Source organism: Epinephelus fuscoguttatus, linkage group LG13, assembly GCF_011397635.1.
Source record: "Epinephelus fuscoguttatus linkage group LG13, E.fuscoguttatus.final_Chr_v1".
In the NCBI taxonomy this organism is placed as follows: Eukaryota; Metazoa; Chordata; class Actinopteri; order Perciformes; family Serranidae; genus Epinephelus; species Epinephelus fuscoguttatus.
Window position 1 is genome coordinate 43,143,110 of NC_064764.1, and position 22,013 is coordinate 43,165,122.

General features: G+C 43.9%; 1 protein-coding gene across 50 annotated transcripts in view; it reads left to right on the plus strand.

Annotated features, from left to right (window-relative positions):
• The window catches only part of neb (nebulin), a 92,863-nt gene that overhangs the window by 12,568 nt on the left and 58,282 nt on the right, over nt 1-22,013 (plus strand). For 42 of the 50 annotated variants that reach the window (XM_049594964.1, XM_049595013.1, XM_049594962.1 and 39 more), the window contains 35 exons: nt 686-790; nt 1,920-2,024; nt 2,110-2,217; nt 2,622-2,738; nt 5,762-5,863; nt 5,962-6,069; nt 6,164-6,268; nt 6,362-6,460; nt 8,258-8,362; nt 8,463-8,570; nt 8,653-8,766; nt 9,392-9,589; nt 9,698-9,805; nt 10,290-10,388; nt 10,496-10,600; nt 11,521-11,628; nt 11,775-12,086; nt 12,194-12,400; nt 12,485-12,589; nt 12,672-12,779; nt 12,870-13,181; nt 14,288-14,494; nt 14,628-14,732; nt 14,874-14,981; nt 15,078-15,389; nt 16,263-16,469; nt 16,571-16,675; nt 17,784-17,891; nt 17,984-18,295; nt 18,424-18,630; nt 18,732-18,836; nt 20,574-20,681; nt 20,794-21,105; nt 21,230-21,436; nt 21,517-21,621. In XM_049594964.1, coding sequence (XP_049450921.1) covers nt 686-790; nt 1,920-2,024; nt 2,110-2,217; nt 2,622-2,738; nt 5,762-5,863; nt 5,962-6,069; nt 6,164-6,268; nt 6,362-6,460; nt 8,258-8,362; nt 8,463-8,570; nt 8,653-8,766; nt 9,392-9,589; nt 9,698-9,805; nt 10,290-10,388; nt 10,496-10,600; nt 11,521-11,628; nt 11,775-12,086; nt 12,194-12,400; nt 12,485-12,589; nt 12,672-12,779; nt 12,870-13,181; nt 14,288-14,494; nt 14,628-14,732; nt 14,874-14,981; nt 15,078-15,389; nt 16,263-16,469; nt 16,571-16,675; nt 17,784-17,891; nt 17,984-18,295; nt 18,424-18,630; nt 18,732-18,836; nt 20,574-20,681; nt 20,794-21,105; nt 21,230-21,436; nt 21,517-21,621 — 5,346 coding nt within the window. The remainder of the gene's footprint in view (nt 1-685; nt 791-1,919; nt 2,025-2,109; nt 2,218-2,621; nt 2,739-5,761; nt 5,864-5,961; nt 6,070-6,163; nt 6,269-6,361; nt 6,461-8,257; nt 8,363-8,462; nt 8,571-8,652; nt 8,767-9,391; nt 9,590-9,697; nt 9,806-10,289; nt 10,389-10,495; nt 10,601-11,520; nt 11,629-11,774; nt 12,087-12,193; nt 12,401-12,484; nt 12,590-12,671; nt 12,780-12,869; nt 13,182-14,287; nt 14,495-14,627; nt 14,733-14,873; nt 14,982-15,077; nt 15,390-16,262; nt 16,470-16,570; nt 16,676-17,783; nt 17,892-17,983; nt 18,296-18,423; nt 18,631-18,731; nt 18,837-20,573; nt 20,682-20,793; nt 21,106-21,229; nt 21,437-21,516; nt 21,622-22,013) is intronic. The other 8 variants (XM_049594998.1, XM_049594999.1, XM_049594997.1 and 5 more) reach the window with 8 other exon arrangements.

The window sequence follows — 22,013 nt, forward strand, 5'->3', positions numbered from 1 at the left end:
TTTATTAAAATCTGTCAGAAACTTTTCTTAATCTTTTATATTGCAATTACAGAATTTACTATATATTTATATGTTGACAGATACATAAACATTTTATGATGTTAATTATGTATTATTACATTAGTATATAATTTTATAATTATAATTAATAATTTAATTAATTTAATTTAAATTGTGATTTTCCAACATAAATACAATAAATGAAAATGTAATAAAATGGAATTAAAAGCCAGAATAATAATAAAACTCGATAGATTAAAACGACAAACCTCCAATAAAAATTATGATTATTGATCGACCTGATCAGCTGATTTCTCTCGACTCTGCTGACAGATTGTCGTTCAGCAGCGACCTCGCAGTCACACACATTTTCTACACGTTTATATTGTTTTATTTTCCTGTCAGGAGTGTGTGTGTGTGTGTGTGTGTGTGTGTGTGTGTGTGTGTGCTCAGTCAGATGGATCATATGTTTCAGCTCACACTGCAGCAGTGCAGATGGTCATCTGCTCCCCCCCCCCATCTCAACATGTAGTCTTTTCTGCTGACGCATACAGGTCATCAGCTGATGTAGAAACACTGTGTGTGTGTGTGTGTGTGTGTGTGTGTGAGGCTGCTCTGAGGTCACGCATTGATGTGGGAGAATGAACCATGTCAGTAAATCTGACACCCCTCCGCCCCCCCACAGGTTCGCTACAAGAAGGGTCACGATCAGCGCAAGGCGAAGTACACCTCGCTGGCTGATCCTCCTGAGGTGGAGCTGGCCAAGAGAGTGGAACAACAGCGCAGTGACGTAAGCACCGCCATTTTAATCTGACTCTGAACACACAGCTTTCTGTAAGAAGGAGGAAACACACGAAACTAAGATTTAAATTATGGAAACATGTGCAGACTGTTTTTATGCACACTGTCCCGTTTAATAAGAGAATTATAAACCTCATTGCACTAAGCAGGGGGGTCAAACATGTGGCCCGTGGGCCAGAGACGGCTGTTTAGAAACAACCAGAGATGAGCGAGTACATCATTATCTGTATCTGTGTCTGTACTCAGAATGGGTGGAGTTAATACTTAAGTAGGTGTGATTTAAATCTAAAGTGGGTGGAGCCTAACCAGAGGTTGATATTATATACAACAGCTTTTATATATTTGATATTCATTAGAAAATAATTTACAGAACAATCTCAGCGTGGAGCTTCAGATCAGTTCTGATCTGCTGAAATGAGGATTTTCCTTCATCAGCACAGATACTGACACTTCCACTCGTGTGATCCTTGTACTCGTTAAAAGTACATTATCTGAACTGGATACTCGTTTCATCTGATTATTCGGCTCAACCCAAGAAGCTAACATCATGGCTCGGCTCTACATTCACACAGGAAGTGAACAGTGGGCTCTCTGGTCTCTGCAGGAACGTTCCAGCTCCTTATATTACGTTGCGGTGTATCAGACTGCTGCGAAAGGTGCCACTCACTGACACAGCAGCTGTATTTGATGAGCTGAGAATGAGAACAGGCTGCTGTCAACCAATCAGCAGACTGCAGTGTTTCTAGCTCCGCCTCTTAGTATGGGATCGGCGTGCGAGGCGCCTCAGCAGAGAGGTGACGAAACACAGCACAGAATGTTTCTGTTGTTACCATCCACCACTTGACAAAATAAACCTAAAGATAACTAATGTTTAACAAACTGAAGTGAAGCAGAGTGCTCGATGGACACAAGCTGACAGAGCGACCCTGAGCTGCCGACCACCTGCTCTCTGATATTAGCCGCCACACTAAGCTGAAGGGAGAGGCCGACAGTTCTGCGACATGACACAGATTCCAGTCGTTCCCAGTGCATTTAATCAAACATCACAGTGTCTAACAAGTTGCTCTGTCTTCATGTAAAACACATGTGCTAATGTTGACTGTCGTTTGTCTCCACAGCTGAAATACAGGGAGGACTACAATAAAAATGTGAAGGGTCAATGGTGCGAGACGCCATACTTCGACGTGGCCACTGCCAGGGTGGCGATGGAGAACTTGAGTAATGTGAGAGCCCACTGACACAGGTGTAGCCTTTGTTTCAGATTTATTTCCAACTCTGAATCTAACCGTCGATCTTTTGTCTTTTCAGAGACGTTATACGCAGAAATATGAGGACGAGAAAGATCAACTTTATTTCATGCAGACAGACACGCCCGTTTATGACACCAACAAGAAGGCTCGTATTGCTGCCAGTGAGGTAAGTCACACACACACACACACAAAGGTATCAGAGTATTTTTATAGGTCCTATCTCATGTGGAAGACACGACAGAGAGCTGACCCGTGTCTCAGAGCAGAGTGTGAGTCAACACACTGACGCAGGGACACACTGCATTGAGCCCACACATGACTGAGAGATCCACATTTGGCTCGTTCTCACTGCACCAACTGAGTGTGTAGTTTCATCAGTCCTCAGTTACACACAATATCAGACGATATCTGCTCCTGTATCCCTGCACCCACACACTGACACACCGTGCAAACACGCCTCACTTCAAGATAAACACACATGCTTTCCCACCATGACCGGCTCTACCAACGTCATGTGATGAGTCAGAGCAAATAACCTTCAGCAATTGTTCTCCGTGTTTCTGTTTCCAGGTCCAATACAAGAAGGAATACGAGAAGAACAAAGCGCAGTCTGACTACAACACGCTTCCCGCCACGGAGAACCCTCTCCTCCGACAGCTTAGATACGCTGGCACCATCCTCAGTGATGTAGGTGTTTAACGTCACAGCTGGTTTGATGAAGAATGATGAAAACAAATGATGAAATCTTAGATGTCGCACAGTAGGACTATAACTATTAAACATTACTGGTCCAACACAGTCGCCACAATAAATGTTGGCATTGTGCGTTTCTGCAAACCACAGATACGTTACATTCAGACTTTATTATGTGGCAGATACACTGAAACATTTCTTTATGATTCAATATTGTTGTGTTTGACTCATGCTTAGGATCAGGAATAATAACCAGATCATGGTTTGGTTTAAAGTACCTGCTCTTAGTAACACAGTCCCTGCTGGAAACACAGCGTGGAGCAGTGTGTGACTGCTACCTCACTGAACTGCTGCAGCTCATGTGTGTGCGGTGTTCACACAGACAGCGTGGCTGCTATGAGTTCTGTATTTCTACAATTAAAAGCTGACACTCAGGGCGCTCACTAGCTCTCCTGGTAGAGCGAACGCCCCACATACTGAGGCTCTGTCTTTGCCGCAGCAGCTCCAGGTTCAGTTCCAACCCTTTGCCCATCACTCTGGATCTGTCCTGTCTAATCAAGGTAAAACAAAGCAGATTCTCCACAAATGATGAAGCTGTGCAGCCACTGCGTCGTCACCAAGACAGTCCTGCAGATATCTCACAATAAAAAGCCTTGTGATAAGAACTAAAGAGATTCTGTCCACAGAAACATCTCAGGGCTTTAATTTTGAAACAGAAACACGAGGTGTCGGGTTAAAAATACATTTTAATATCTTTTTGTCATGTCTGTGACAGAGTCACTGAAACTGCAGTGGAAGGTGTTTTAGAGTCAAAATGATTCTCCAAACATTTCAAATTTATTAATGGATAGCCCCTTGAGATGAGCCATCTTGTATTCTAGGGGCTCCAACACAAAACACAAAACACACAATACAACACAACACAACACAGCAATCACAAAACACAACCATAACATGCACTAGGCTCTTCAGTACCGACCCACCCACACAACATTTCCGTCAGCCCACAACACCCATGTAAAGAATTCTTAGCAGGACTAGGTGTTACAATCCCTAATGATTCAGTTCGATGCTTTACCTGAGTGGGTTGAGGGAGAGGTGTCCTCTGGGTTGGGTTGAGCTTGATGATGACCACTTAGTGATGTTTCTTCCCATGCAGCACATCTTCAGTTGTGTACCTCAGCTTCGCCGGGTGTTTCGGCCATTTATCACAAGACACCCTCAGCTGAGGCAGGCCCACCACAGGCTGATCAGACCTGGGTGTGTGCTGCATGGGACTAAGTGGTCATTTAACTCCCCACACTGTCTCCTTTCTTCTTAGCCACAGCCAGTGACTGCTCTTCTCTGCAGCTGTGGTGAGCTCTTTGAGGGTCTTCCTCAAGGTCTGGCCTCTTATGCCAACTTCCTTCAGGAGCCTTGCTGTAGAGCTGGCAACAAAGCCCCTGCAGCCTTTAGCACATTTGTATTCCTCCACCAAGCTTGACATCGGCAGGGAGAGGGCTCCATTTCCGTATAACCCCACACTGCTGAGGCACCCTGGCAGTCCAAGCCACTTCCTCAGTTGAGCATTCACAAGCCTCTCCAGACGCTTAGCATGGGATAATGTCACCTTGTAGATTGTAATGGGCCACATGAGACGGGGCAGGAGGCCGAACTGGAAACACCACACCTTCAGTTTCCCAAGGAGAGCAGTGCGGTTGATTTGGTTGAGGCATCTTGCCTAAGTTGTTCCACCTGTTCCGCAACCTTGAGGTCTGCGTTATACTAGCATCCAAGACTTTTGATGGGTTTCTCCAGGATAGTTGGTATTGGCTCCCCACCGATGTAGAACCTCTCATTGGTGAGTTGGCCTTTAATGAGGGAGATGCTGCGGGATTTGCAGGACTTGATCTCCATTCGAGCCCAGCTGATGTTTTCCTGGAGCTTATTGAGCAGACGTTTGGTGCATGGCTTTGTTGTTGTTATGGTCGAGGGAAAATGAGGGAAAAAAATAACACCAAAACAAATCCAAAGCACATGTTAGCTATGATGCAGCAACAGTCATAATAGTAATATTAGCAATATAAACATCATCTTCCCTTTCTGACTGTGCTGAAAACTGCACACAGACAACAACGGGCACACTTGAATTTCCCGATGTTGAGCAGCAGCTGCTCCTGAAGGCAGTGTGAGTGCTCTGAGCTGTTAACACAGGTGCTGAAAACACCCTCCTAGAAGTTTTACAAGGCACACGCTGCTCATCAGGGTGTTGAAAACAACTGCTGGTTTTGGCACCATCCTGGCGGGAAATGCAGCGATGTCTCTGTCACTTTTCGTGGCACTGTTCTGGTGAAAACACACTGAAGGGTCGCTGAAAAACAGCCACCTTTGGTTCGTGAAAAGCTGCTGAAGGAACAGCCATGGGACCCTAAAAAACAGCCACATTTTGGGGCTTTACGTCAGTGGAAACAGATGTTTGGCTAAAAACAGCTGGTTTTGTTGTTTGTTGGTGTTGAACAGAGCTCAGCAGCTCGACAGGTGTCTCACCAAGGTGACACGCCCTCCACCATCCCCTCCACCTGCTGATCACAAAGTCAGCTCAGACACTATGTCTCTTTAGAAACATTGATATGATGTGCATGAAATGTACAAATGTAATGTGGTTTACAGAAACATGCAGTGTTTTCTCCCTGTGACGGGGCCGACGTGTCTCTGTGTCTGTTTCCTGTGTAGACCTAGACGTTGCCTGCATGAATTTTTAAGACTGTTGAGTAAAAAATGAGGTGACTGGTGAAGTGATGGAGGTGGTGTGTGTGTTATGTAGAGCGTGTGAGTGGATTACTATTTCAGTGGTGCTAATGAAAGCGTGAGTCTCCGTCTCATACACTCACTCAGTTCATTTAAACTGAATCAAGTTACCGATCTGAGTGACGTGTTGTCTGCTGTGTGGACAGATGAAGTGTTTCGCTGTGTTTCTAAGTGTTTGCTTATTTGAGTTGTGATTTTTCTGCTCATCATGTTTCATATCATCTCTGCAGAAAGTTTATAAGGCCCAATATGAGAAGTCGAGAGGTTTCAGCATCAACTACTGTGACACGCCCAAGTTTCAGATGGACTCCGTCCTCAAACAGTTCACTGACGTAAGACTCATCTATCAGTTGATTTCTTTTTATCATAAACTGAGGATACTGTTGATTTTCCCTTTTTGAATGACATCTCCATCCTGTGTGTTCTTCAGACACATTACAAAGATAAGTATGACAGTGAGGTGAAGGGTCACTACATCGGCAGCTACGAGGACGTCTACACAGTTCACTGTCAGAACATGGAGCAGATGAAGAACGAGGTAAATCACTCTGCACTTTCATCTGGATTCTTCTGAATCAGATCACCAGTGTCAGAGTGTGTTATAAACATATGTCATATGTTTTGTGTTGCAGCATCTGTACAAAGCAGAATATGAAGACATAAAGACCAGATGTTTCTTCCCTCAAACCGTCACGCCTGAATATGAAGCGATAAAGAATCTTCAGCAGTGTAAAGATGTGAGTACGAGATGCTTATTACATGTTTCTTTACACTGAAGCAGAGTCACATTTCTCTTGTTTTATAAAATGTTTCTGTCTCATGGTTTGCAGAAAGTTTACCGGCAGCATCCAGACAAAGTGAAATTTACACAAGTGGTGGATTCGCCAGTTCTGGTTCAAGCCGCCATCAACGCCCAGCAGCTAAGTGACGTACGTATGACCGCACAGACCGCCTCCTCTCACACAACATATATAAGAGGTGAAATCAGTGATGTGTGGACTGATTCTTTCCACTGTATCAGCTCCTGTGAGTTGAAACGTGTAAACACATCAGACCTTTCACGTTTTGATTCTTTACACAAACTATAGTCAGTTTCTCTGTTACAGTTAATACATGTTCGACAGTTACAGATCCTCTCCTCCGTGCGTGACCAGTCATCACGTTTAAGTTTATATTAACAATGATTGAGCTCCTCACATGTTCATAGGCCAGCTACATCAGGTCAATATGAGGTCACAGAAACATCACTGACCAACAATCTGTTGATCCTTGTAGAGCCAGTTACCTCTGCAGCTTTGTGCTGCGCTCATGTGGCGTCTCCTTTTCTCTTTGTTATCAACATGCTGTTTAAATAGAGCCCTGAGGAAAAGCTCTGAGGCCAGTTGCACAAAGCACCTTAAGTTTTCTCCTTAAGTCTGACACTTAAAGCTTACATGAAACACCTCAGCAATAACTGACAGGAAAGATCCCGTCACATGAAGCCACAGAGCGATCACTGCAGCAGGGCTGGGAGAGCACAACTTTGGTAAGTCGTGTGATCCAGCTCCAGGTGGTCACAACCATCAACTGACTTCCGCTAAAATGTAAAGTGCAAAATCAGTTACTCATCATTAAGCGTGTCCGTCAGGTTCCTCTGGTCGTGGAAGACTCCTCTCAGGATGCCTTAATATTTCTCCTTTATCTCCATAAACTCAGACATGTTGTTGTTCAGATGGAGTCACAGGAACGTTATGTTTCTGTCCTTATTTTGGTTACTGTGCAACAGGTTAACACACTCTGAGCAGTTCCTTAAGTCTTCGAACAAGATAAAACAACAACTTTAAATCCTTAAGTGAACATTTTAGGGAAACCTTAAGGATAGAGACATAAGGTGTTTTGTGCAACTGTCTTTTTCATCAAAGAAATATTAACTCAGACTTTAAGGAAAATCTTAACTTGAGGTGCTTTGTGCAACCTGAAGCCATTTTTACATAGTGGCCAAACATGGAATGACATTTTCCCATTGACTTACACTGTGAACGAGACATCTGTCAGTCAGTGGACTCATTTTCCTGAACATCACAGCTCTCTGCTAAATGACTTGATTGACTATCAGGATGTGATCCGTTCAGTCGGATAACATTTTGGAGGTGATGTCATAAGATCATTATCTATCATTACCTGTCATTTGAGTTGCATGTTGGTGTACGTCTACAGGTTGTTGTGGACAAATGTTTTTTAATGTATCGTCCACTTACTGAGAGAAACTGGTGAAATCACAGCTGATGGTGGAGATCAAATTCTCCTGGATATGCAGATCACCTTAAAATGTGCCCAATCATCCCGTCGCCCAGCTGTCTTTCTGTGGGCACCATGGAAACTGGAGAGCCATCTCTCTGTGGTATAAATAGCAACAAGCATCCAGTTGGCCCAGAATAAACCCTGTGATCAGAGAGGAGCTGAGGAGGCAGGGAGACGGACCGGCTGACACAGACCGGCTGATACGCTGCTGCCCCCCACTGATAACACATCAAATTACACTTTATAACTTCTGTCTGTCTGTAGTCTGAAATATTCGCTGTAGGATGATGACATACTCTGTGAAGAGAGAATGAAACTAACACCTGAATGTCTGTTTTTATTCCATCAGAAGCAAACAGCCCAAAACACTGATCGCTGCATGAAAACACCTGAAGTCTGTCCCGTTAAATAAAACATCATTTCATCACTGTGTGTTTCTTTTTCAGTTGAACTACAAGGCGAAGTACGAAGACATGAAGTTCAAGAACTGTCTGCCCCCAGATTATCCCTTCTTCATCCAGTCCAGAGTTAACGCTTTTAACCTCAGTGATGTGAGTCACTGCTCCACACGTCACCTCCACTCATCAGAGATATTTGATAATGTGATGGAAGATTTCTAATGTCCTGAACGACTTGATTCTCTTCTTCCAGAACTGTTATAAGTACGACTGGGAGAAACTGAAAGCCAAGAAGTTTGAGGTCAGAGGTGACGCCATCCCGATCCTCGCTGCCCGCGCTCACACTAACATCATCAGTGATGTGAGTATGCTTCAGTATGTGTGATCACAGTATAACTGTTTTAACAACGTGGTAACGTGCCGCCCTCTGCTCCTCGCTGCAGGTTAAATATAAGAAGGAGTACGAGAAGAACAAGGGACAGATGGTCGGAGCCCTCAGCATCAATGACGATCCCAAAATCTTACACTCTGTTCACGTCGCCAAAATCCAGAGTGACGTAAGTTACCGGCTTGTCTCATTATTACAGTTCTTACATCTCAGTTAATGTTATTGTTTCAGAGCTGAGAGAAGAGGGCAAACTCTTTTAATGCTTTATTTAAGGAACAAATACTGTAGAAGAAACAAACAGAAGCTAACACATATGAAGTCATGGGATGATCAGTAGAGCAATGCAAATTCAAAACAAAGTACTTCACAAACATTTATTATTATATATATTATGATATTATTTTACTTGAAATAATGATGGAGGATCTGTCTCATTGACCGCATGAACACCATTCTTCTCTTTTTATTTGTAATCTAAGTTTTTATTTATTTATTTACACGCAGACAGACAGTATCATTACCTTCACGTGTGTTGACCTGTGGTGGAGCTGTTCCACAGAGAGACATATAGCTGTCCATGGCTGCCTCAGAATAAGCCAGCACTGGGTTTGAACAATAAGTATGTGTGTTGGTAGTTGAAGCAATTGAAGAAACAGCCAAAGGTTTGAAAGGACTGAGAGCTCAGCTCTGGATCTGTTAATCAGTTGAGACATTTCAGACAGTAGATTGTATCGACAGACTCAATGTGCTCAGTCTTTTCTCTGGAACACGATCTCTGACTGATGTCTCCACAGCGTGAATATAAGAAGGACTATGAGAAGATTAAGACCAAGTACCACACACCTCTGGATATGATGTCCGTCACTTTGGCCAAGAAGTCCCAGGGCATCGCCAGCATGGCGGGGTACAGGAGCATCAGCACCAACTTCTTCCTCCCCCCCGACAGCGTGCTGTTGGACCTGGCCAAGAAGGCCAACGTCATCCAGAGTGATGTGAGTACAGACATGAGCTGATATGTGTTAATCATAATGCAGAGTTTGTACTTGATTATTAAGAGATATATTCTGACACTGTTTGTGTTTTGTGTCTGTGTGTCACAGAATGAGTACAAGGCCGACTACAACAGCTTCACCAAGGGAACTCCCTGGGTCCCCTTCGGCTCCTTGGACATGGAGAAGAATAAGAAAGCTGCTGAGATCCTCAGTGAGGTATGTGACCAGCAGCATCACTTCCTGTCCACACTGCCCCTCTTTACTAACTAAATCATGTGGAGTGAGATGTTTGAAACCCAACAGGACCATAACCCAGTCTGTGAACTCTTTGGTTTAACTTTGAAGGAGTCCAGTGATATCTGACCAAACAAAGCCCACGTTATGTGATCGGAGCTTTCACTTCTCTGTCTGATCCTCCCGTCCTTTTCTCACTGGGTCAAAGATGTCATGTATTTCTTAAAGCAAGAAAAAAATCAAATTAAAAGGTCCTTTATTGAGATATGGATTAGTTACAGGAACCCCTCAATAAAGAATAAGGTATATATAAATATAAATGTATAAATGTTGCTTCCTACATTTTTGTGGGATAAAGAAAATCATTAAAACATATTTACAAAAAGAAAAACATAATTAATAGTCGGTGAGATACGTCACATTACGTGTCATGTAATTACTCATGGTATGTTCTTGTTTTGTACAGAAAAAATACAGACAGCACCCGGACACCATCCCCTTCACCTCCATCGATGACCACCCCATCATGATGCAGGCCAAAGTCAACCAGCTCCAGAGGAGCGACGTGAGTCCGTCGTCACTCTCACGGATCATGAGATCAGATCTCTGCAGATCGTTGTGATTGGTGATTAAAGTGCAGCTCATGTGACGTCTGTCCTTCTCATCTAACAGCTCTTCTATAAGAGAGGTCTGGAGGAAGTCCATCAGAAGTACTCCCTGCCTCCTGACGTCCCCGAGTTCCTCCAGGCCAGGTGTAACGCCTACAACATCAGCCAGGTAAGGGACCGAAATACTGACACATCACTTTTATTTCATATTGAACAAATGTTTTCTTATGGCACACATTTGAGGGGTAAGTTTAAATAAATGTGAGTCTAAATGTAATGTTATATACAGATATCAAGTAGCTGTGTGTGTACTGACATTAACTGCAGGTACTAAAGTGTGTGTGTGTGTGTGTGTGTGTGTGGGTGTGTGTGTGTGTGTGTGTGTGTGTGTGTGTGTGTGTGTGTGTTTGCTTTAGTACAGTTTAGTTTGATCATTTTCCAGCTTCTACAACTCAAATAGACACAAGAAAAGATATTAATAAATAATAATAAGTCATTACTTTTGAAGCAGTGACGATCCAAAGTGAGTTCTGCTGATGGAGAAGGCGTACGCTGAAACTTCAGTCCTTTTTTTACAATAACTGTTTGTACTGTTCCCTTTAGATTTATACAGTGAAAATCAAAGAAACAAGCAAAACAACAAAATATGTTTATCAACAGTACTTCAACTTTATTAAAAGAGTACTTGAACTTTGGTGGTTTATTATTTTAGGAGTCTACAGTATTTCAGAGGAGATTTCAGAGGAGATTTTTGAAATATGGATATGTATCTGTAATTGTGTTAGATCTACATATGAGCTGCTGGGTACACGACTTTCTCCGAGGGTATGAATAAAGTATTTTCTGTTCTATTCTATATTGCATATCACGATACAGGCTGAAAAAAAATCTCAGTAGCAGTTATGGGGCATATTGCCCAGCCATATGAACAATATAAGCAACTGAGGACCCAGCACTGAGCCTTGTGGAACTCCACATCTGACCCTCAGCAATCGGATTTATGTGCGTGACGCTGTGAAGTAGATTAATGCCAGACTTATTCAGTGTTATATCTTTTCTTATTGTTTCTATGTATAATTGTCGTTTCAGAAATACTACAAGCTCGCCTGGCAGAAACATCTTCTCAAAGGTTACGACATGAAGCCCGATGCCATCCCTGTGGTCGCTGCCAAAGCTGCCAGACATGCTGTCAGTAATGTAAGTTTCCTGAACGACTCTGACACACTTCACAGAGTGATGCTCAAACACCATCCTAACATGCTCTGTACCAGATATACGGTACACATTGGACATCACGCATTTGTTACTGAATAATCACAGACCACATCCCCTTTAACCTGCAGGTCCAGTATAAGAAGGCGTACGAGAAGGCCAGAGGTCACCACGTCGGCTTCCGCAGCCTGCAGGACGACCCTCTGCTGGTTCACTACATGGAGGTGGCGAAGATGCAGAGTGACAAGAACTACAAGAAGGACTACCACAAGGCCAAGCTGAAGTACCACACCCCCGTGGACATGATGAGTGTGGTCCACGCCAAACATGCCTCAACAGTGCAGACCTACGCCGGCTACAAGCAGGACAACCACAAGTACTGTCTTCTGCCCGACGCTATGAACCTGGAACTTGCTCGCAACATGAACTTTAATGCCAGTGATGTAAGTTTACTTTTCTGTCATGATGGAGGTGAATACTTTGTGTCTTGGCTTAAAGACAAAACTCTTGATTATTAACATTTCTCTCATGTGTCTCTTTGACTTTCCAGAACAACTATAAGCAGGAGTATGAGACCTGTATCAAGGGCATCGGCTGGGTTCCCATTGGTTCCCTGGAGGTGGAGAAAGCCAAGGCGGCAGCAGCAGCTCTGAATGAGAAGAATTACCGCCAGCACCCAGAAACCCTCAAATTCACCAGCACCATGGACTCCATGAGCATGGAGCTGGCCAAGACCAACGCCAAGATCATGAATATGGTGAGGAGCAGGAAATAGAGTCTCTTTATGTAAACTCCTTTGTCAGAGCAGACGTTAAACAGTCTCTCCACTGTAACTATGCAGAAAGAGTACAAGGCCAGCGGAGAGAAGTTCATGCACACCTACCATCTCCCTGCTGACGCTCCTGAACTGTTGCAAGCCAGATACAACGCCGTCAACATCAGCCAGGTCAGCTGTCTTGTCACGTATTTTTGTGCTCATGTTAAATGTATATAAATCAAATTGTTGTAACTCTGATGACTTTCTGTAGAATTACTACACCTACGCTCATCGTAAAGATCTGCTCAAAGGACACCATGTGAAGGAAGATGCCATCCCTGTTGTTGCAGCAAAAACTTCCAGAGACATTGCCAGTAATGTAAGTTGTGACTTTGCCTGTAATAAAACTCATTCAAATGTAAATGAATCCAAAAATGTTACTCATATCTAATGTTCGTTCTTTACACAGTACAAATACAAGCTGGCGTACGAGAAGGCCAGAGGTCACCACGTTGGCTTCCGCAGCCTGCAGGACGACCCTCTGCTGGTTCACTACATGGAGGTGGCGAAGATGCAGAGTGACAAGAACTACAAGAAGGACTACCACAAGGCCAAGCTGAAGTACCACTCCCCCGTGGACATGATGAGTGTGGTCCACGCCAAACATGCCTCAACAGTGCAGACCTACGCCGGCTACAGACAGATCCCTCACAACTATCTGCTCCTGCCCGACAACTTGCACCTGCAGCGCTGCCGCGGCATGATGGAGATCCAGAGTGATGTGTGTTTGTTACTGTGGTGTAATGCTGGAGTAATTGACCCTTCGCTCAGTCCCACCTCTCAAACACAGAGCGGCCAATCATAGTGTAACATCTGCCAGCTCTGACGAGGATCTGACAACAAACTCTCATGCTGTTGTTTCAGATTTTTTTCTGGTATTGTGGATTTTGGAGTTCGTCATCAGGACACATGTAATAGTGATACTTGTTACTCAGAGAGTTTAGAAGGACATAGAAGTTTCTTCTTTGTTCCAAAACCAAAATCAAACCCTGACATTTGCGGGGTTAGCTAGCTAGCTAATGCAGGTAACAGATTCTGAATGTATTCATGCTGCTTTTGCTTTTTAATGATGGTAACAGTGAATAAAGACCCACCCTGCTTTACAGTAACTGGGGAAGGAAACAGGTATGGCCGCCCCCTGACAGTCGATCAAAGGGTAGTCGACCAGAAAGGTCATTAGTCGGCAAGATTTCATTGGTCACTTAGTCGCAGAAAAAAAAAAAAAAGCAAACGTGAAACTCCATGAGGAGCTGCTCTTTGTCAGGATAAATCCAAACTTATATGACTGGACCATGTGTGACTTTACTTTGAAAGGACAGACACAAGAAGTGTCCATGCTCAGCAGTCAGACAGGAGTCAGGTTAATTTCCAGGGCTGGGTGCTGGAGCACGAGGGAGAGTTCATCAGCACACACTGTGATAACACACAGCTGATTTACAACTGGTCAAGTTTGCCTTTAATTTCATCGTCTTCTGTCTTCATCACAAGGTGATGTGATGGTTCACTTTCAGTCTAATTTCTTTAGCAGTAGCTTCTATTATTTTTTTAACCTGTATTTGCTGCTGAGTCAGTTTGACATCTTGGAAACATCCTTCAAACACAATTGCTTTTTTTGTTTTTCCAAAAATGCTAATATTCCGTAAAGGATTGAAATTTCACCCCGTGGGCTCCATGCTAGCTCCAATAGCGTGACGGACCGTCACAAAGAGGCAGGGCTTAGCGAAGGGTCAATTGGTGCATATATAAGTGAATGGATTGAATACACAGTAGCAGAGCAATGTGCAAAGGGAATAAATGTTGAACATGTTTTTCTCTGTAAACCCGCAGAACGTCTACAAGTCAGATTACAATAACTACAGTAAAGGCGTCGGCTGGGTCCCCATCGGGTCTCTGGATGTTGAGAAGGCCAGAGCTGCTAAAGCTGCTTTGGATGAAAGAAGCTACCGCCAACATCCCAGTAATTTCAAATTCACAAGCAAGACTGATGCCATGAACACGGTTCTGGCCATGGCCAACTCCAAGCAGATGGACATAGTAAGAATGTCTTGTGTTGATCGAAGATGCAGTGACGCCTTTCAGCTCTTGAAATGTGACGTTGGACCAAAACTTCTCCTCAAAGAACCTTACATACATTGACGTGTTCTGTTGTTCCTTTCCTTCTTTCTAGACTGCATACAAAGCCTCTGGTGAGAAGTTCAAGCACACCTATAACCTGCCAGCTGACTGCCCAGAGTTCCTTCAGGCTAAATTCAACGCACAGACCCTCAGCGAGGTCAGAGCTCAGTATATTTATGGAAGAAAATCAAAACGTGACTGTTTAATCAGCTAAATATGCAAGTCAAAGGAATATGACTGTATATCAGCATCATGTGTGTATGAAACACTGAGGTAACACTCTGCTGTCTGTCCACAGAGTCACTACAAACATAAGTGGCTGCAAGATATCGCCAAGGGATACGACATGAAGCCTGATGCTATTTCTGTCCTGCACGCCAAGCAAGGCAGACATATCGCCAGCAATGTATGTAAACAATAAATCAACCCAACACTGAATATATTCAGCATTTCTTTTCCCTGTAACTGACTCACAACTAACTCCTTTTATTTTATCTGTCAGGTCCAGTATAAGAAGGCGTACGAGAAGGCCAGAGGTCACCACGTTGGCTTCCGCAGCCTGCAGGACGACCCTCTGCTGGTTCACTACATGGAAGTGGCGAAGATGCAGAGTGACAAGAACTACAAGAAGGACTACCACAAGGCCAAGCTGAAGTACCACACCCCCGTGGACATGATGAGTGTGGTCCACGCCAAACATGCCTCAACAGTGCAGACCTACGCCGGCTACAGACAGATCCCTCACAACTATCTGCTCCTGCCCGACAACTTGCACCTGCAGCGCTGCCGCAACATGAACATCCAATCCAGTGATGTGAGTTGCAGATTTATCCCTGAACTGTGTCTTTTAGGATCAAAACCATGTCTGAAAGGCAATGACAAAGAGTCTACACTGTGTGCTCGCTTTTTAAACGTGTGCATAAAGTTTAGAAAGATAATTGTCACTGATCTTAAAGGACAACTTCTGTATTTATCAGGTATTGAGCAACAGAAACAGCAGCCTGCAGTGTGGAGCAGCGTCAGTTAACGTCCACTCTAAGTGTTTGTTTTTGTCACTGACAGGCTCAGCTGGTATGATGCCTGACAACACTACAGAAAGGATCCTTACAGAGACAGACCTGAAATCACCATCATCAAACCCACTGGACTCCATTTAAATGAATAGTAATTTTATTATCGTTAAATACACTTTATTCAGAGTTACCAGAAGCAAAATAAAACTCACAAGAGCTGTCTTGATTTATCTTTCCACTGTTCCAACAATCACCAACCCTGGTCTGATTCACCCAGTTAGATATGAAAATATGCTGACTCTATCCAGCTTTAAATTAATCGTTCTTTAAATGGAGTCCGGTGGGTTTGATGATGGCGATTTTGGAGCTGTTTCTGGTTAAACAAAGAGGATCTTACTCTTTAACATAAAGGTCTCTCTCTGAAGGGACACTTAGAATAACAATCTGAGCCTGTCAGTGACAAAAACTCTTTTAGTGGACATGAATAGACAGCACTCAGTTGCACACAGGATTTACACTGCACATGGTTTTGCTGCTGTCTCACTTAACGCTGGACCAATTTCAAAAACTGTCTCCATCAGACACAAAAACATGGACAATAGAGACCAGGTTGAAAAATACTGAAGAGGTAATGTGCATCATCATCTCACTGTCTCATTTCTTTATGTTTTCAGGCTGACTACAAGTCTGAGTGGAACAACTACATCAGAGGTATTGGGTGGGTCCCTATCGGCTCACTGGCAGTTGAGACTGCTAAAGTTGGCGGTCAGATTCAGAGTGACAATTTGTACCGGACTCATCCGTCCAACTACAAGTTCAGCAAGCTGATGGACTCCATGGACCTGACTCTGGCTACTGCCAACAACCAGATCATGAACAAGGTGCAGCACGCTTCACTGACTCTGAAGAGCAGGGCCACAGAAATGTTGTTGATCATACTATTCATACCGCTCATCACACATCTGTTCCTCTGTGTTTACAGAAAGCATACACTGCAGCCTGGGAAAAGGACAAACTGAACGTCCACGTCATGCCAGATTCTCCTGAGATCGTCCTGGCCAAAGCCAACGCCCTCAACATGAGCAACGTACGGCATTCAATCACATAACATAAATATATACATATATATGTACCGTAGACTTGAGTTAAAAGCCTGGTCCCAATTAAACGCTCAGTCCTTTTACCAGCCCGATGTGGTCACACATTGTGACATATAAAGGCCTGTCTCAACTAGAGGCCTGGTCTGGTTACAGAGCAGTTCATGTTTTTATAGAAGTTCTTCGGATGTATAAAGCAGTTTGTTGGCCCCCTCAGATTATGTGTCTGTAAGTCATTCATATCCCTTCAGTCTGTCAGAGTCCTCACATCAAAAGAACCAAAAGGGTTTTTCATGAAAATTAATCCAAGTTGTGAGGATAGTTTTAACAGGATGTAGTGGAGTTGTGTCGGTGTGTCGGGGGCTGTAACTCACTGATGCTCTGTCTGTTGGAGCTACATGCTAATTTTATACAGTAATATTCAGACTGGTTTAAAGCTATAGTGCGTAACTTCTACAGGTCCATAAATGTCCGTTTCACCCAAGCCACTACTAGAGGAGATGACACAATGCTGATTAAGCCGATTGGCTCCTCCAACATCTCGCGGAATTTTTCAATATATATCATTTTTAGTATGTGTGTCGACCGGCGACAATCCTGTGCTGGCACACAGGAAATGCTTCCTCACAACAAGAAGGGAGGGGGAGGAAGAGCGGAGAGTGTCATAGCAGTAGAACGCAGGTAGAAAGAGAAAGCAACTTGGCGGAGAAGCGGCCGAGACACGGTTCAGAAGTGGATCCTACCACAAAGGCAAGTCTTACTTTGTGTACATGGAAGTGCTGCCGGCTTATTAGTTGTAATAACGCATTATCCACTGGGAGGCAACAGAAGTTACGCACTATAGCTTTAAATAAACAGTCTGATCGTATTTCTTGATCTTTGCTGAGCAACAGTTTGTGTGAAAGGAATTAAAGGCCTGTCTCAAATATAGGCCCCTTGAGTTCAGGGATGTAAGCTAATAATGGCCTGGGCTACTAAGTGAAGTTTTATGGCTATATATACTATATATGTATATATATATATATATATATATATATATATATATAGTATATGTATTCTTATTTTATTTTGTTCTCAGCAGTTTATCTGTTTCCACAGAAACTGTACAAAGCCGGTCTCGTGGAGATGGCCAATAAGGGCCACAACCTCAAAGAAGACGCCATCCCAATCATTGCTGCCAAGACCGGCACCACTATCGCCAGCAATGTAAGTTGGAAACAAATTCGTGAGCCAAATCAAGCAGATTATCCACCACAATCCATCACACATGGTAAACAAGTATTTATTTCCTGTCATAGTACAAATACAAGCTGGCGTATGAGAAGGCCAGAGGTCACCACGTCGGCTTCCGCAGCCTGCAGGACGACCCTCTGCTGGTTCACTACATGGAGGTGGCGAAGATGCAGAGTGACAAGAACTACAAGAAGGACTACCACAAGGCCAAGCTGAAGTACCACTCCCCCGTGGACATGCTGAGTGTGATCCATGCCAAACAGGCCTCTGCTGCTCAGACGATGGCTGGATACAGACAGATCCAGCACAGTTACGCTCTCCTCCCTGACGCCATGAACCTGGTGCTGGCTCGCACTATGAATGTCCAGTGTAGTGATGTGAGTCTGAAATGTTAAAATACCAGCTGTGCTGTGGCCACAGTATTTATAACCATTTATAAAGGCCCATAACAATTAATTATTGTTGTACGATCCCTTCATTCATGAGGTCTTATATTTCCTTTCAGGCTGACTACAAGTCTGAGTGGAACAACTACATCAGAGGTATTGGGTGGGTCCCTATCGGCTCACTGGCAGTTGAGACTGCTAAAGTTGGCGGTCAGATTCAGAGTGACAATTTGTACCGGACTCATCCGTCCAACTACAAGTTCAGCAAGCTGATGGACTCCATGGACCTGACTCTGGCTACTGCCAACAACCAGATCATGAACAAGGTGCAGCACGCTTCACTGACTCTGAAGAGCAGGGCCACAGAAATGTTGTTGATCATACTATTCATACCGCTCATCACACATCTGTTCCTCTGTGTTTACAGAAAGCATACACTGCAGCCTGGGAAAAGGACAAACTGAACGTCCACGTCATGCCAGATTCTCCTGAGATCGTCCTGGCCAAAGCCAACGCCCTCAACATGAGCAACGTAAGAGGACGAATCAACTGCTTTTAACAGTTAACACTAAGGCGAGGTATCAGCACTCAACACGAGAGTTGGTCACCAAACCAGAGTCGGTACTTTTAAGGGTATCGACTGAATTACATCTGATCTACCGCGTACTGATGCACGTTAAATCCATCTGTGCTGAATGTTGGTACCTGAGAGCACAGGGGAGACTGGGTTTAGATAAAAGGCAGGAGTGTCACACGAGGAGCTCCAAAGCCTGAAAGCCACATACGGATACTTTCACTGCAGAGCTCATCTGCCCCTTGTCTATTGTCTTCTATTTAATTTTAGTAACAGCCTACCATCACTGCCAGTCGAGCAGACAGACAGACAGACAGACAGACAGACAGACAGACAGACAGACAAACAGATTAGCTCTACTTGTGGTTAGAAAAGAGCAGAGGAGCAGACTTTTTTTCTACTCCACTACGTCACCACTGTAGCTTGTCATTAAAGAGAAAGTAAGATATCGAAAAAATACCATTGGGTACTGGTCCCAAACTCTAGGTAACATAACCATTACTGGTATTAGTTCAGACCTCTAAGGTACTGACTGAAGTGAGCCGCACAGAGTCAAACGCTAACTGCATTCGATCCTTTTTTTCTCACATCTAGGAAAGAATGACTATTTGTATGGTTTTGCTGACAGCCAATCACTGCAGACGTCCCTTGATTTAATGTGACGTGTTGTCGGCCAACTGTCAGAGCAGCTACAACTAGAGACGGGCATCATAAAGATTTTAAAGATACTACCACGACTCTTAGTGACACTGCTTATTGATCTGGTACTCTAGCGCTACTCCTATCAGTTCTTTGGGGGATTTTACAAAAAAGACAAGAAACAAAATAAGAACAGAATTCATTGTAAGTACATCATATTTCAATTTCTAATTTTATTTATAAAGCCCATTATCACAAATCACAGTTTGTCCCTCCGTCCTGGGACCCTCACAGCTGATCAGGAAAAACTCTTTAACAAAAAATCTTTAACAATAAAAATGGAAGAAACCTGAATGACTTACTGTTGTAGACCAGAACATATCCGACATGGACGGAATGACAGGAGATGAACGAGGAGCTAGGCGGTAGGAGACGGTGCATTTCTCGGCCTGTATGTGATGGACGTTCACTAGATGTTTCTGCTCTCACATGCAGGAGTTACCAACCCGCCCCTCACACATGCAGCAGGCTGCGAGGCTCGGACACAGAGAGCTCTCGTTCTTAATTTGACTGCAAATTAGAATCAGAGTCAGTGAGATAAAAACTGTACAAGAGAATGTTTATGTGGCCTAAGTGAACAAGAAATATATCTTGAATTTCTCCAAAACTGATATCAGAACCGTTAAAGTTTATCAATACTGCAGTCTTTAATAATTTGGCCCCAGGGCCAGTTTAATACTTGGTTTGGGTACCCAGCCCCTGCTACAGCCCATACAGTCGTACAGTGTGGTGATGTTGAGCATGTTTTATTTGATGGAGCTGGCAGTCCAGTGTGCTCAGATGCCACTTAAACATTTGAAAGTATAACTGTACAGCACCCCTGTGGTGTCCGGTGGCATTTTACACGCCTGAGTGTTTCCATTCACATGACGGGTATCGAATCAAAATGGGTTTGTGCCCCATTTTGTGTTGGGCTCTTACTTTGGGTCATGACTGCACATGGTTAATGGTGATCAGATTGTAAATGTAAGCACTGTTTTATTTCTCTGTTTACAGAAACTGTACAAAGCCGGTCTCGTGGAGATGGCCAAAAAAGGCCACAACCTCAAAGCAGACGCCATCCCAATCATTGCTGCCAAGACTGGTACCACTATCGCCAGCAATGTAAGTTATAAAACCTTTCTGTATTAAATCAATTCACAATACACCTGTTTAGATTCATATTATAAACCAATACAGTCTCTGTGAGTGACACAACATGTGTTTGCTGTCACAGTACAAGTACAAGCTGGCGTATGAGAAGGCCAGAGGTCACCACGTCGGCTTCCGCAGCCTGCAGGACGACCCTCTGCTGGTTCACTACATGGAGGTGGCGAAGATGCAGAGTGACAAGAACTACAAGAAGGACTACCACAAGGCCAAGCTGAAGTACCACTCCCCCGTGGACATGCTGAGTGTGGTCCACGCCAAACAGGCCTCTGCTGCTCAGACGATGGCTGGATACAAGCAGCACAACCCCCACTACACCGTGCTGCCTGACGCTATGAACCTGGTGCTGGCTCGTAACATGCAGTTCATCGCCAGTGATGTACGTAGAGAGTCCGATTTCATCTTATTAACACTGTGTCTTTATTTGTAGAAGATTTTCAAACAGTCCAAACACTGACATGACTGTTCCCAATGCTCTTTGTGTCTGCGCTGCATTGTTTCAGAACCAGTACAAGAGTGAGTACGACAGCTTCATGAAGGGAATCGGCTGGGTCCCAATTGGATCGTTGGATGTTGAGAAAGCAAAAACAGCCGGCAGGATCCTCAGTGAGCCCCAGTACCGCCAACATCCCAGCAATTTCAAATTCACTAAGGACATGCACTCTATGGATCTGACTCTGGCCACTGCCAACAACCAGATTATGAATAAGGTACTGGATATGAAGTACAAATATCTCTCAGTAGCGTTCATGTCTGAGATATCAAACCAACAAGTAACCTCTGTTTTTAGCAATCCTACATCACCGCCTGGGAGAAAGACAAGACGTCGATCCACATCATGCCTGATGCCATGGACATCGTTCTTGCCAGAGCAAACAAGAAGAACGTCAGTGAGGTACGGTGTGATACCTTTGTTTTTCACACACATTGTTTCGTCGTTTGTCATGATCTGTAACATGCAGCACTGACAGCACGTGCCCTGGCAAACAGGAATTGGGTACGTTACTGTGATGGTGTATCTGTATATTCTTTGGAAAGTTAACAAGCTTTCCTTTATGTGAGGGATCACGCCTCTTCCTAACATACAGCGAGTGAACTGTGCCAGATGGAGTGTGACAAATTGTCCTGATATACAACAAGCAACAACATTCAGGAAGGATATGGAGCGCTGATGGAGCCTGAGGAAAGGCTCGCTGTTGCTCTCATAGTAGGTCGGAGGTGCACAAAGCTTTTTAAAGAATAGAGCCAGGGCGAGCAGTTTTTCAAGCAACACGTCATTTAGCCTGT